General features: G+C 40.4%; 1 protein-coding gene across 3 annotated transcripts in view; it reads left to right on the forward strand.

Annotated features, from left to right (window-relative positions):
• The first annotated feature begins 3,131 nt into the window (after positions 1–3,131).
• The window catches only part of LOC137872914 (F-actin-uncapping protein LRRC16A), a 31,360-nt gene continuing 19,928 nt past the window's right edge, over positions 3,132–14,563 (forward strand). For 2 of the 3 annotated variants that reach the window (XM_068711422.1, XM_068711425.1), the window contains exons 1-3: positions 3,132–3,562; positions 8,464–8,561; positions 12,674–12,724. In XM_068711422.1, the coding sequence (XP_068567523.1) occupies positions 3,532–3,562; positions 8,464–8,561; positions 12,674–12,724 (180 nt within the window). In that variant the 5' untranslated portion in view covers positions 3,132–3,531. The remainder of the gene's footprint in view (positions 3,563–8,463; positions 8,562–12,673; positions 12,725–14,563) is intronic. The other variant, XM_068711423.1, reaches the window with a different exon arrangement.

A 14,563-nucleotide genomic window follows, 5' to 3' on the forward strand; every position in this document is an offset into this window, starting at 1 on the left:
GGTCAAAACCCTTTCCCTTTCCGGGGTCTAACACCTGATGGCAATAATTACCTAATTGCCTAACAGCGCCACCCAGTGTACATATAGAGTAAAGGCATTTGATGGAAACATTTGGCACCTACGATACCAATTTGTCACATTTTTTCTCGTATTTGGAAGTTTTTAAGGTAATAACACAATTTCTGAGTGTTCTAGACCTACCGCAGCAGTCATGTGTAATTAGTTGGCTATAAAGAAAGTTTGATTTTGAAAACCCGATAGAAATCACACATTATCTTGTTTGACTCTGCAATTCAAAATATAGGAATTATAATTCTAAATGTGTTTATATAGCCTAACGATATCACCATTCAGTTAAACTGGCTATTAATGCTGTCGTATAACACTTCATTATTAATATGAACATCTTAAATTATTTGACCCCTCCGAACATCGATCGTCTCTTTGTGGTTCGACGTTTTTCATATGGAGCCAGTTCTTCTTTGCTTCAGTTACAGTACGACCCTCAGGTGACTCTCCATTAACAGCACTCTGCTGCCCACGCTGTTCAGAAAGCATATTCTTTGTAAAACATCTTTATGAATAATTTTCTCTCCGATTTTCTGTGTCCAACTCAATTTGCAAGATTTTTACAGTTGTGCAGTCAAACCTCAACCTCAGTTATGAGAAACCAAGCACTGGAAATCAGTTAAATATGTCCAATATGATTGTTTAGGCTTTGAAGTTTTATCTTTAATTTTCTATCCAAAAACAAGACGCTTGTATGCTTGCATGTCCAATGCATGTGCCTTTAATTTGCTGTACTTACATTAAATTCAGAGAATTGAATGTGTCGGACACAGGAAGTAAACAATCCCTCTCCTTTTCTTTTGGAGTAAATATATTATCCTTTTTTTTCTGCAAGTGTCTTTACCAGGGGTATAGAAATGAGATAAGGTTAGATGACAATTTAGGTTTGTTTTCATCATTGTGGCCTGAGGCACTGGGTTTCACAATAAGGAGAGAGAGAGAACAAAAAAAGACAAAATACCAAAACTGCCTCAGTTCTATAGAAACCAACATTTCACCTCCATTAACACTGTGACAGCAACGAATGTGCTGAGAGATAATGAGGGAGCAAGACAAGGTTCAGTTTCTCAGGGACGTGAGGCCAGGGGAGGCAGAGCCTCACCTGCCATCATGAAAAGTAAAAAACAAATAATGATAAAATAAATCTTAATATTTCTCCACTGATCTGTGCTATAAATGTAATTTCTGTATGATTCCAATCATTTCACGCATTTTTATAATCAAAATCGCTGAATCAGCGCATGTCCTGTTCAAACAAAGAGGAGACGAGGTGAGCTGTGCCTCATCTCAGATTGTGAATCCCTCACTAACTGGGTTGAGCTCGTGACTTTTGCTTTCTCATTGTTTGTCACCACTGTAATATTTATAGACATTTTTATTATATGTCCTTTCTTTCCATAGAATAGGTAATGTATTTCACGTCTGTGTAGAACATATTTAGTCTTGCTGATCTGACAGAAACCGCTGTGAAAAAGCACAGAGAGGCAAACAGTACCTCTGCTCACTGAAGGGGGCGTGCGAGAGCCCACGGGTCGGGTTTATCGCGTCAAGCTGCACAGAGCAGATCGACCCAGACAGGAAGTCAGACACTGAAAAGGAATAGAGCATCTGGTAATTTTTCAAAAATAAAACACTATGTGCACCCGGATCACGGTGCACACGCCCCTGGTGGAATCAAATATGTACTTTACCTGTGTGTGTGTGTGTGTGTGTGTGTGTGTGTGTGTGTGTGTGTGTGTGTGTGTGTGTGTGTGTGTGTGTGTGTGTGTGTGTGTGTGTGTGTGTGTGTGTAAAGAATGCTGACATGAAATATGAAACACAACCAGTAGTCAATGTGCAAGCTGCCAATTGAATGGTGATTTAAACTACTCTATTGGGTTCACATATTTGTAATCTGACTCTGAAAGTCAGTGCCTCAAGAGCCACGAACCTCACCGTCACTGCTCTCCATCGTCCACTACACCCCCACAATGTTCTTGTGTGCTACTTGATGCCAAACTATGAAATGTGGAGGAGAGCAATCCCTTTCATTTCTAGAGAAGAGATACCATGACGTGCTTCCTTTTGATGAAGTGTCAAAATTCCAATCATTCCATCACGTCTCTCTCCTGCCCTTTCAGATCCAGATCCACTACACACCTCCGCAATGTTCTTGTGTGCTACTTGATGACAGGTTGATGTGAACAGCACAGGCTAAAAACAACACGACATCTTACACAAATGCGTTTGTGTAATGAGACAAGGAGTGAATGAGATGAAAATTATGTGGAAGTGGGGATTCAGAAAAGTGTGTGTGAACAGTGATAAAGAGACAGGAAGTGAGACATTCATATCAATTTCAACACCAAGAGTTACGCGCGGCTACACGGTGTATAGATAGATACTGAGTTATAAGTCGCTTTGGATAAAAACATCTGCTAAATGACTGTAATGTAATGTAAACCAAAATTATCTCATTTGTATTGTCATATTTTGCATTGATATATGGACTGTACTTGTAGTCTAGTCTTTCACACTACATGTCATCATCCACCACTACTAGCGGAGCCGGGTTTTGATTGAAGGACGACCCTGCTCTTCACTGAGCCACAGTCACCCACTTAATGACGCAGAAGGTTGGCTGGTGGTTCAAATGTTAGTGGTTAACGTTGTTACCCATGGTCAAAGCTGTGAAACAGTGGCAGTTAACATTGTAACACGTAGTTAACATTATTTAATGATACTTATATATCATTTAAAAAAATAAAATAAAATCAAGAAGGCCATAAAGCCATAAAACCATTGCGACCAAAATGTATCCTTTTTGATTATCTTCTTGGTCTCTTCTGAAAGGGAACTTTTTTTTATTTTAATATCAGACAAAGGTGACATGAAGCAGGTTTCGAAGTTTCAGTACCTCAAATGTAATAAAATACAGTCAGCTACTTGTCTATGAAATGAGTTGCTGTAAACACAAACGGCCACCAGGTGTCGCGGTTCTACAATTTTTAGTAGCAAAAAACTTTATTTTTTTCCCAGGACAGCTGAAGGAGAGGAGGGATCACTGAAGAGTAATCACACACACACGCGCGCGCACACACACACACACACACACACACACACACACACACACACACACACACAGACTGTCTTCACTTTTGGATCCATGTCTCATCCTGAAAACAAAGTTTGAACCCCCTTCCTGTCACGTCCAGTCAGTGTAATGCAGAAGTAACGTAACGTGTGTGTGCGTACGTGTACGGGCATGTCGGCATGGATGCAGACGGGAACAGTTACGCAGAGTGTCGACAGGTGACCAAGTGAAAGAAAACAGGACTACACCGTCACCGATTTTTTGTTTTTAGGTTTTTTTTGTATCGCTGCTTTCGGTTAAACCTCCGCTTCTCTTCTCGGGGTTTACCCGCTTCTCCTGCCCTCCTCCCCGGACTCCTCCTCGGTGTTTTACCCCGACAGAAAGAAGAAATGTCGGAGGGCATTCCCAACGAACTGTTCGGTAAGAAAACGTTCGTTTAACAGTACCGTAGTTGTTGTAGCCGAATTAAAGTTTCATTAACAAGTTAGTTAAACTTTTATATGTCAGGTAAAATATTTTACTTTCCGGAATAAATCCATATAAAGTCATAAATAACTCACATTATGGATATGAAAGAGGTAACCCCTATCATATGACATATGTTCATACTTTAAAGCATGATTATTAAAGCCACTTTAGGAATACAATGCATCATTTAGGAGCTAAAAATGACTTTTACTGACTTAAATATTAAGGATATTTATAGGAATACAAACAAATTGGACTTTAAAATGCCATAAAATCACGAGATATCACTAATTAAACCAGATTAAATCTAATGGGAATAAGTGGTCCCTCCACAGACACACTATGGGAGCAGTATACTGATGTTTTATTGTACCATCTACTGCATGTATCACTGTTGTTCTTATGTCTCTCAGTGTTGTCGCTGTATTTCAGTATAAAGCAGTTTTCACGCCCTGAGGGCTACCTGAGAGTTTCTCCTCACTTCCTTATCTGAAGGGGGGGGGGGATTTGGGAGAAGGGGGCGTGTCCTATGACATTCCTTTGGGTTGTGAGATATTATCAACACATACTGCCTGGATGTCAAAAAGAAAGAGACGGTGGAGGGGGGGTAAAAACTGCTGGAGAGAAGTAGCCTAAGCTGTTGACTTTACGTTAAACATGGCGCTGATTGTGCTGTTTTATTCAGTGAAGGGTGGTCTGGGTGTGGGTGATAGTTTGGCCAAAGTTCAATGTGTTAATGGAGCAAACTGTAGAAATAACAACAGCAGGTTAATGGCAGTAAGGCAGGGATTTGATTTTGTGCCATAAACAGAAAAATATAACAACCAGTCACGGGTCAAACAATAGTAAACACGCAGTTTTCAACCAGTTTACACTGCATGGAATAGACTGGAAAACCCCATTTACTGCTCTTACATTTAATTCAATGAATTAAATACAGTGCATGACCTAAGTGCCCACTTAAGATGTGTGTAAATCTTTTAGTTTATGGCCTAAAAGCCCACTTTATCAATGTATGTGTGAGCAATATACATTTATATAATGTATATCCAACCACTCAATCTGATTATATTGCATTTTCTTTTATGATTTACTTATTTACTATACCTTTTACTGTTTGATTATTTATTGTACTTGTTTTGTTTTCTACTGATTCCACTTTTCTGTTGTAATCCTGCAAATGTCCCCGCTGTGAGACTAATAAAGGATTATCTTATTTTATCCTTTTAAAAGATCATGATGCAAATGTAAAGATGTTAATCATGCAAGTCTACTGCAACAAACGGAACAGGAAGAACTGGTAAAGAGGTTAAGACGGAGATCATTTCACTAAATCTAATTGACATACTATGACGTGAGTGTACACACGGTGCTATTTATTAGAAATAAGCTCAAACGTTGTTCTAGTTTATTTGTTCACAGCGGGCTGAAGTTTGGCCTCCCCAGCAGTGAGGTAATACAGCTAAAAACGTCCTCAAAGCTAAAAGACTGTTGTGTTTATATGACTTGCCATAAGAAACCTAAACCCAGAACCCAGCAGTGGTTGATGAGGCCGACTCACCACCCCGTGCTCTCCGTTACACGCTGTCTGCAGCCCGACATGTCTCCGCTCTTCTCTGATGAATGGACCTTTTTGTTTCCGTCTCCTGCTGTTGGGTAAGAATAAAAAGGAGCAGACGGACCTGACGCTGCTCATCAGCAGCTTTTTCATAGATGGAGGAAGAAGTGATGAAGGCCAATCATCCAATCAATGATCTAAACGACTTGTCACAAATTCCCAATCACGAGCTCCCAAGAGCCCAAAGGGACATCTTTAAATCAGGGCTGCAGCTAACGCTTGTGTTCAGTATCGATTTAATCTGCCGATTCTAGTCTTGATTAAAATCGATTCATTTATAATATCAGAAAGTAGTGAAATCCCAGAGCTCAAGGGGACTTCTTCAGATTACTGATTGTGTGACACCAACAGAAGCCCAAGACATTCAGTTTACTGTCACACAAGACAAAGAAAAGAAGCTGAAATCAGAAGATGTTTGACGTGTGTGCTTGACAAATGACCCAGACTATCGATTGATCATAAAAAAAGTTGCGATCAACCGAGCTGTTTTAAAGTATAATGTGACTGACAGTCAAATACATTTAATTAACGTAGCCTAGAGACAGAGCGTAATTAAGTCCCGCCCTCACCGGAGGGGAAAACAATTCATCGCTCTCCTTTTGACTTTGTGTTGTGAGAAGGTTCCTCTTTGTCACTTTCCACGGAGCTTACTGTGATTGACAGGTCTCCATCAGAGACGTATCCGTGGTCTCTACTAAACTCCTCCACATTCCAAATATGGTCACTTCCGTTCATTTGCTGCAAAAAACAGCAACATGGCGAAGGCCGTATTCCAAGATGGCGACGGTGAAATCGCCGAACTTGAACCTTCATAACATCAGTCCGCAAACCAACGAGTGACGTCACGACGACTACGTCCACTTCTTATACACAGTCTATGATGCTAACGCATAGCTAGCATTAGCTCGCTGACAGCTAACTTGTCCCACCATCATTTTAGTTACTCCTGATAGACATAAGGTGCTCAAAGAATCCTTTGACATGCTGAAATCTAGCATTTTTAAGCCAGATTTTGGCACTTAGTCTCCTATTGAAAACAGAGAAAAGCAACAAATCCTTACAATTGTGAATCAGAAAAAGAGCAATGTTAAGCATTCGTGCTCGAGTGATTGTTTCAGCTCTACTTTGGAAGATTAGGTCATCATTACAAACACTTATTTGAAAAATGTTAAAATCCACAGAAGATGGGATTCCAGTTCATACCCCCATGTGGTGGAGTCAATATTTCACTTATATCACAGCAAATGTAACGGATCACTGCAGGATTGTGACGCCACTAAAGTGTTGGAGCAGTCCTCCAGACATTTATATAATAATAATAGAATTAATAAGCATGCCGCAGGCCGTTACTGTGAAGTGATTAGTCGCCTGGGAGCTCCTTGTGTTCATACGAGTGAGCTGGACGGAGACGTCCATGTGTTTGTGATCAGCGCTGCTTCACTGCTGTAATGTTTTCATCCTCATGACCTCATCGTGTGTCTGGGCACAGAGAGGAGGATGATGTCATGAGGGGCGGGGCCAAGCTCTCGTACTTATTAACACACTTTCTTGTGCACACACTCTCACTCTCTTTTTTTTCTCCTATATTTTACCCTCATTTAACCTCCTTTTATTATCTTAATGTCTTCTTTCTTTCCGTCTATCCTCCTTTACTTCCTTTCTTTTCTGTTTTTTTTTTCTTTCTGTCTGTTACTCAATCCTACTTCTTCCCCCTCCCCCTCTTCCTCCATCTGTCCCTGGATTTTCCCACCACTGCTGAAGTGGTGGGAAAAATGGTGTCACCGTGAATCCACCGGGATTTTTGCTCAGAGTAAATTAGAAATATTCAAAAGAATCTGGACAAAAAACACATCTTTTTTTTTTTACATTTTTTCTTTATATGTATGCTTTGAGTGGAAGGATATCCCCTCTAATACAAGAGGTGGTAACATGAAGACACACCGTGGACTGTAGACTATACTTTTCAAACCACATTTAGACTGTGTAATACAGAAACCACTGCTTGCTCCGTGGTGGAGGTCTGATGGAGGAAACACTCTGAGCAAATAACACCAGTGTTTATTTGAAATGTTCAATATCCAAAACAAGTCACATCAGACACTTGAGGAACAAAAAAAACATCTTTACCAACTCATGGCGCTAAATTAAAGTTAATATCGTAGAAAGTCGGTGACTAAACGGCTCATAAAAACATGGCGTCTCCTTCTCAGTGACGTACTTCTACAATGTTTTGGTTTCTAAAACACAGCCCTCATTTCTCACATGTTGTTTTCTCCAAAGAAGAATAAAAGACAAATACTGTCAATAATTATCTCTGGGAATGTTATGAAGTGCTTCTTTTAGTGTGGCCTTCAATTTGATAAATATCATCAATAAAAAAAATTAAAAAAATCCAGTATTTGTCAACAAGGGTCATATTCTCATATGTTTGTCATGTTCTCGTCATTATTCACCACCTTTTTTGAACACCATTTTTATACATACTTTTTTTTATTTACATGATGATTCCTCTATTTCTATCAGTGTCTGTTTCCTCTTCTCTACCATGAGAGCTTTTTTTAAGTCACTCTTGAAGATATTCACAATCATCCAGATAATCAACTTATTGTGAGTGTTTATTCATTTGTATGGTCATGACAGACAAAAAGATGAGACAAATAAACACAGGATGAAACTATTATTCCTCTTAAATGATTATGCTGTCAATCACAGCAGATGTGGTGCTGTTTTCTCACTAACCCTCAAACTAAATCTGTTTTGCATTAATAATCCTTTGGTTTCCCTCACATCTCACTGTTTGTTTTTCTTTGTCTAACAATGGAAATTGATCCCCGTTGTTTTGCATTTTAAAACCACGCTGAGGAACAAGAACAGAGTAGTTTGATCATCTTTAACCACCATGAGCTCCAGCGTGGTACGCTACCAGTTAAAAAACGTGAGACTCACATTGCTAGTAAACATGAAGGCGACAAGAAGCGCCTCATCATTTCCACTTTAATGAACCGAGTGTTTAGCATAAGAGGTGTGGCGGCCTCTTCTACTTCTGGTCCAGCAGGTTGTGAATGCTAAACAGGGACTGAAACGGGCCTTCAGGCGACCAAATCTCTCCTCTGAAGCTCCCGTACCCGTTGTGTAGTGTGTTGTAATGTGTTGTAATGTGACCCCCCCCCCCCCCCCCCCCCGGGGCGTTTCGATGCTCAGGTGTCCTGTAACCTGGTTCCACTGTGTGTTGCAGAGAGCATGCGGGAGGCGGTGGGCCGCAGGGTGAAGCTGACCCTGAGGCGAAAAGTCCAGCTGGAGGTTAAAGGGGACAAGCTGGAGAACAGAGTGCTGGTAAGTGAACAGATGTTCAGTCTGTTTTTAAATACTGCAAATACAGTGTGAGTTTGAGTTAAAGGTTTAAATGATGGGACGTATTAGGCATTGAAATGCTTTGTGTGATTGGCACCAATTGGTTGAAGATCATAAGGGGAACAGCCTGAAGCTTCATCACTGTTATGAGCCACAAAGCACTGAAAAATGGCCGCCCATCTTCAACAGCAAAGTTAGTCGATTTGTTAATTTATTACTTAAATGAATGATTCTATTGCTTTTCAAGGGAAAGACATCCTGTGGTTGTGTTGCTACAGGTAGTTCAGGTGAGGAGATAAAGTATGAACCAGGAAGTGAAGGTTTATCAGACAACAGAATATACTTCTGAGGCAGATAATAATATTTAATACCCGACAGAGTTATCACTGCTGCAGTTTCAACGCTAGCAAAGTGAATAACAGAATGATGTGTTCATGGTGTTATGACGACACCCTACTCGGTTTTATTCAGCTTTTATTCCGTTTGCATTGTGACGTAGAATGCTATATATTGTTATACAGATTATGTTTGTCCATTTAAAAGTCAAGAGAGTTTCTCTGAGTATCATTACGTTTTGTGTGAAACCGCTCAGTGAGCTCTCTCTACCAACACCAACATGGCCGCTAACTTGGCTTGCTAGCTAGCTAGCTAGCTAACTTTCATTTCGCCTCATGTTTATTTGGTCGGGATGAATTCAAATACGCAAAGAATTTCAAATTTCCGTGACTTTTGGGTGTGCAGTCTTTCTATATTGTAAAGAATCATTTCAGGGTGTTTTTAGCTCTCAGAAAAAACAACAAAATAACAACTTGTGTGATGATTCTGAGTACGATAAAGCCTTTCTGGGCCAGTGAGCTGCCATGTGATCTTTCTTTGACTCTTTATTTTGTTCTGACGTGTTGCCTGTGAATTCTGTTGAGCTAAGCACTGAGTTTGTGGTCGAGCCGCAGAAAGGCTGCATGTGGTTGTTAAATATTTTGAATGACTCAGTCTGAGAGGAGCTGCTGCTGCTGTCACCATCCGATGCTCAGTGTCTGTCCGCGAATGTCGGACCAGTGCGTCCTTGTTTCTTTCTGCAAAGCTTTACAAATCAACTGGACAAACTGATGCACGGTCACTCAGCAGGTTCACTGTCGTGTCAGTAAGGTTTCCCACTGATGTTTGGTGACTCTGGCTCACAGTTCATCCCAGAGCTGTTGGATGGGGTTGAGGTCAGGGCTCATCGTAGACCAGTCAAGTTCCTCCACACCCAACTGTGAAAAACATTTCTTTATGGAGCTGGCTTCATGCATGAGGACTCTGTCGTGTTGAAACAGGAAAGGGCTTAAAGTTGAGCACACTGTTGTCTGAAATATCATCAAGATTTATCTTGGTTTGAATCAAGGAGTCCAGCCCAAACTTTGAATATTAGAGCCAGAACTTGAAATAGTTTGTGGACGGAGGTTTTCACAATGAATCTGGAAGCTTCCAGTTTGTTCCCGTCGGCCGGCGCTGCAACTTCCTCTCTTCTCATCTTCTGTTTATGAATCATCGACGACAAAACAGACTAAGATACTAAATCAGCTGGTGATGAATGAATGTGAGTCACGTAATTATTCAGAGTCATCCTGTCAGATCAAAAGTGTGTGTGTGTGTGTGTGTGTGTGTGTGTGTGTGTGTGTGTGTGTGTGTGTGTAAAATAAAAACCTTACAACAAAAGGCTCATAGCTCATCTGTCTTCAAACCTGTGACCTTCTGTTTACACTCGACTGTCCCAGGAAGCGCAAAGAAACACAGTTTTTAATTCCATATTTCTTCACATTTCCTTTCCTTTGGGCTACATGCTGCTGCAGAATGTGACTGCACCTCCTGTCAGGACTTGACTGAAGCAACCCACTCACAGGCACAGGGTGTTGGGACACACACACACACACACACACACACACACACACACACATACACACACCACATTCCACAGCTGTAGACCAGAAACCTCTGCCATCATTTTCTTAGAATGAGGCAAAACACACTAAATGTTTCATGCTGGTGTGTCGGGCAGATTTGTTTCATTTGTTTATGAAATTAAATACAGGTTGTTTCCTCAAACAGGTTCCAAGAAAGATAAACCAGTGAGTCTATCAGATCTGGTATCGATACCTCCGTACTGATCTGATACCAGTGTTGGATCAATAAGCCGAATGCCTCGCTGTGTGGATCATTCTTTTAAGGCAACATCAGGCTTGACGTAAACATTGCTTTACTATCTTTGTAAAACAAAATGTACCAAACACATCGATGTAAATTCCCTGATTTGTTATTTGACATTAAAACAATAATTCGTACAACAGTAACTTTTTAAAAACAACTCTTCAAAATGACCATGAATTCAAGTAGAAACCTTTTTAAATGCAACAACAAATTGGTCAAAACTTGTTTTAAGTATAAAGAATATGAACAGAATTAAATAGTTCATAAAAGCAATATGAGGAATAAGGATTCATCATCATTTATCAGCCTCAATCTGATCCGACCACCACAGCTGAATGCTGAAGCACTTACAGCTGCAGAGGAAAAACCCAAATAACCTTTTTTTTTCAGGCTACAGTCTCAGAATTGTAGGTTTGTAACCCTCAGAAATGTTTTGGGTGCACACCTAAACCAGAGGAAACTATAAAAGAAGGAACTTTACGTCACTGGGACGTTAATGCACATCTGTGTAAAGTGTGAAAACTTAAATTTCGGCCGACATCTAACTGTTGATGATATTTAATAATATTCAGGAGGGCTGACGTTAGCCAGCTCTCTCGAAAATGTTTCCTTTTATTGTCAGGACGTGGTGCTAATCAACAAACTTTACATGCCTCCAATAAATCTGGACCTTGATGACTTCCCGGGGATGTTGCTTTGTTCATCAATGAACTTATCAGCGTTTGCACTTTGTTTAGCTTAAGTGAGCCAGCGATCGAGACATCCTATAGTCCGATATTCATTTAAAATCATTAACTCTAGTAAGAAATGATCCTTGTGAAGGTAGCTAGTTTTAATATTATTTTCTCTATTAATTAATCATTTGATCAATGAAATGTCTGAAAATATCACAAATTTTCCAGAGCCCATGTTGAGTTAAGTCCCTCAAACAGTCTAAAGACGTTCCATTTACAGTTGTATAAATCAAACAGATGAATGCTGCACGCATTCACACATTAGAAGCTGGAATGTTGTATCAACATTGTGGTGAACTATACAGATTAGTGAGCATCTGCGTTGTTCTTCACATGGCTTTAATGACTGATAAGCTAAAAGTTTGACAACATAGTTTGCATGCAAACATATTTACAAGTTTCTAGTTTACTTGATTCCATTTATCCTCAAAGGTATTAGAAGAGCATCTCCACTTCCTGCTGCTGTTTTATTATCAGCTGATGCAGATTCAGACTCAAACCTTTATACAGATTTCCAAAAAATCACATTATTTCATTAGGAACTCAAATATTTAGGGTCATGAAATTGTTTGTTTCTGGCTTCAGTATTTTACAAAAAATGGTGAGGAGCAGAAAACCTGACCTCCAGGCTTTAAAACCTCTTGGATGAAGATAATCTGCAGTACATCAAACACACTTGTAGCAGTGCATCTTGGTCCAGATTTCTCTGTTTTCTATGGCGCAGTCTGCTCACAGTGTGTGGACTCACTCACCTGCTCACTCACACGGCTCAACCTGCACTCACATCTGTAAAACACCTGGACCCCGATGCTTCCAGACTTTATAAAGTCAGTCAGAGAGGACCGCATCTGACCTGGAGCTATGTGACCTCCGTCTTCTCCGTCTTCTTCAGAGGGTTTCTGTAATTACAACAGCTGGCTCCGCCTCCTGTCCTCTACTGCTCGCTTTACCTCTCTCTCTCTTTATTAAAAAATTATGTATAGATAATGTTTGGTGTTATCCCACTCAGGTAAAATAAAAACCAGCTGTGGAGGCCGAGCTGCTGTTTTATTTTTTGCATGTGAGACCTTCTGACCTTTCAGTATTATTTACTGGTGGATCTACGAAACACACCGTGTCCCGGGGATGAATGTTGAAGTTAGATGTTTAACACGTCTCCGTCTCTGTTCTCAGGCGCTGGCGTCACATCGAGCCTTTCTGCTGACGGCACGGGTCCCGTCCAAGGTTAGTAAATCTTCTCTTCTTCCTCTCTTTGCTTTTCCGTCTCTACATCTGATCTTCATCTTCATTCTCTAATCTATATCATTCCCTTTCATTTCTTCCTCTTCTTTGGGAATTTTTGTTATTTTTCTTCACACTCAAGCTGCTGCTGAGTCAGCAGCTTGAGTGTTTTTTCTTTCTTTTTTTGTCTCGTTTTGAATTCAACAAGTCCGAGCACTTCCCTGACACTTTAATCGGAATAGGCAGTATTCGTAATAAAGCGAACCGGGTTAACATGAGTCGGAGAGGACAGACTTGGACTTTTGCAGAAGTCTGATGTTTGCTGAATCCGTCTGAATACGCTGAATGAAGTAAAAAACACGTCGAAAGCAGTTCTTCAAAGCATGCAATTATCTAAATAGCAGCTCTCAAAACAAAAAAAGAGAAATTTGCTACACATCCCTAATCAATAAGAAATGTATTTGTGCGCTGTGAAACCGAACCAAACTAAATATAAAATTAACCAAAAGTTTCACTTTTATTGTGATTTGGACTGATCCACTAAGCAGCTTAAACTCTCTCAAACGCACACAAACATTCATGGTTCCCAGAGGACGCATCCTACTTTGGTAACGACTTTTCCTCAGATGCCACCATGAGATTAGAGTGAAATATCTCTTAACTATTGGAGGGATTCGCCACATTCATTTTCCCTCTCAGGGTGCATTGACACCCACTTTACTTCCAGCTGCTCAAAACTTCAGTTCATCAGTACTTGACTACTCACAATGCTTTTTAGTAATCTCTGCCTTTTATTCCTCACATTGCATTTTCTGAACCCACATTAGTGCTGCGTCTATTAATGCTCCACTTCTTCTCTCTCCCTCTCCCTCTCCCTCTCTCTCTTCACATCCCACCATATGGAGACATCCGATAGTTTTGCCCACAATGCCGCTGTGAGAACACAGTCTGTGTGGGAAAAAGAAAACAGTGAGAGGAAGAAAAGTTCAACCTGGAGGGCGAGGCCAAGACGGAGAGAAAAACATGCTTTAAATAGTGTCCGAACAGAAACTCAAACTTCAGGTTCAACTAATTACAAAAGTCTCAACAACCCTTGAGACTGAAGCCTGAACTCATCAACTTCCTGTTTTTAAGCTTCATAAATTGCTTTAGAAACGATGGCTCATCAGAGTCCTTTACTAATAAAAAGAGAAGTGAATCCACGGTTAAACGCAGCTCTAAGAATTACTGCTGCTGTTCCTCTATTTTAATGGCCCCTCCAGGTGTTTGGCTTCTCACTGGCGAGGACGTGAATCAGACCAGACGGCGTGTAGATGAAGTCAGACAGTGGGATACAAAGTGAAACCGACGTCTCACATTTAAAACACAAATCCAAATCGTGACTTGGACTAAAATCTGTCTGCAGCCCAAAAATGTATGATGTTGCATAAATATGTCTTTTGTCTCATAAATTGTTGCAGCAGTTCTTTGGTTGATACCATTTGTTACCTAGATTTGGTGCTAAATTTAACCATTTTTGACCACTGAAGAATTTTATAAAAATGATCAGAAATCCCTCCAAAATACCACATTAAGACACCAAGACCTCGAGGAACACCACAGAGAAATGTCACGCTGCGATTTAGGATCTGAAACTGATTTCTGTAAGTGGTCACAACAGGTCTTTGTATGCAGTGACTGTACACAGCCACACTTCAATGAAATGGCTGCTATGGGGACAAACACCATCACACATGAATACAGGTGAGCTACTTGAATCCACAAGAGCCTCAGCTTCCCACTCAAACCCAATGTATGCAAATCAAAGACTGTTTCGGGACTTCATGTTGCAGAACTATTCAA

The sequence above is a fragment of the Cebidichthys violaceus genome, unplaced genomic scaffold, assembly GCF_023349555.1.
Source record: "Cebidichthys violaceus isolate CVI_PGR_0920_01 unplaced genomic scaffold, fCebVio1.0.p SCAF_16, whole genome shotgun sequence".
Lineage (NCBI taxonomy): Eukaryota > Metazoa > Chordata > Actinopteri > Perciformes > Stichaeidae > Cebidichthys > Cebidichthys violaceus.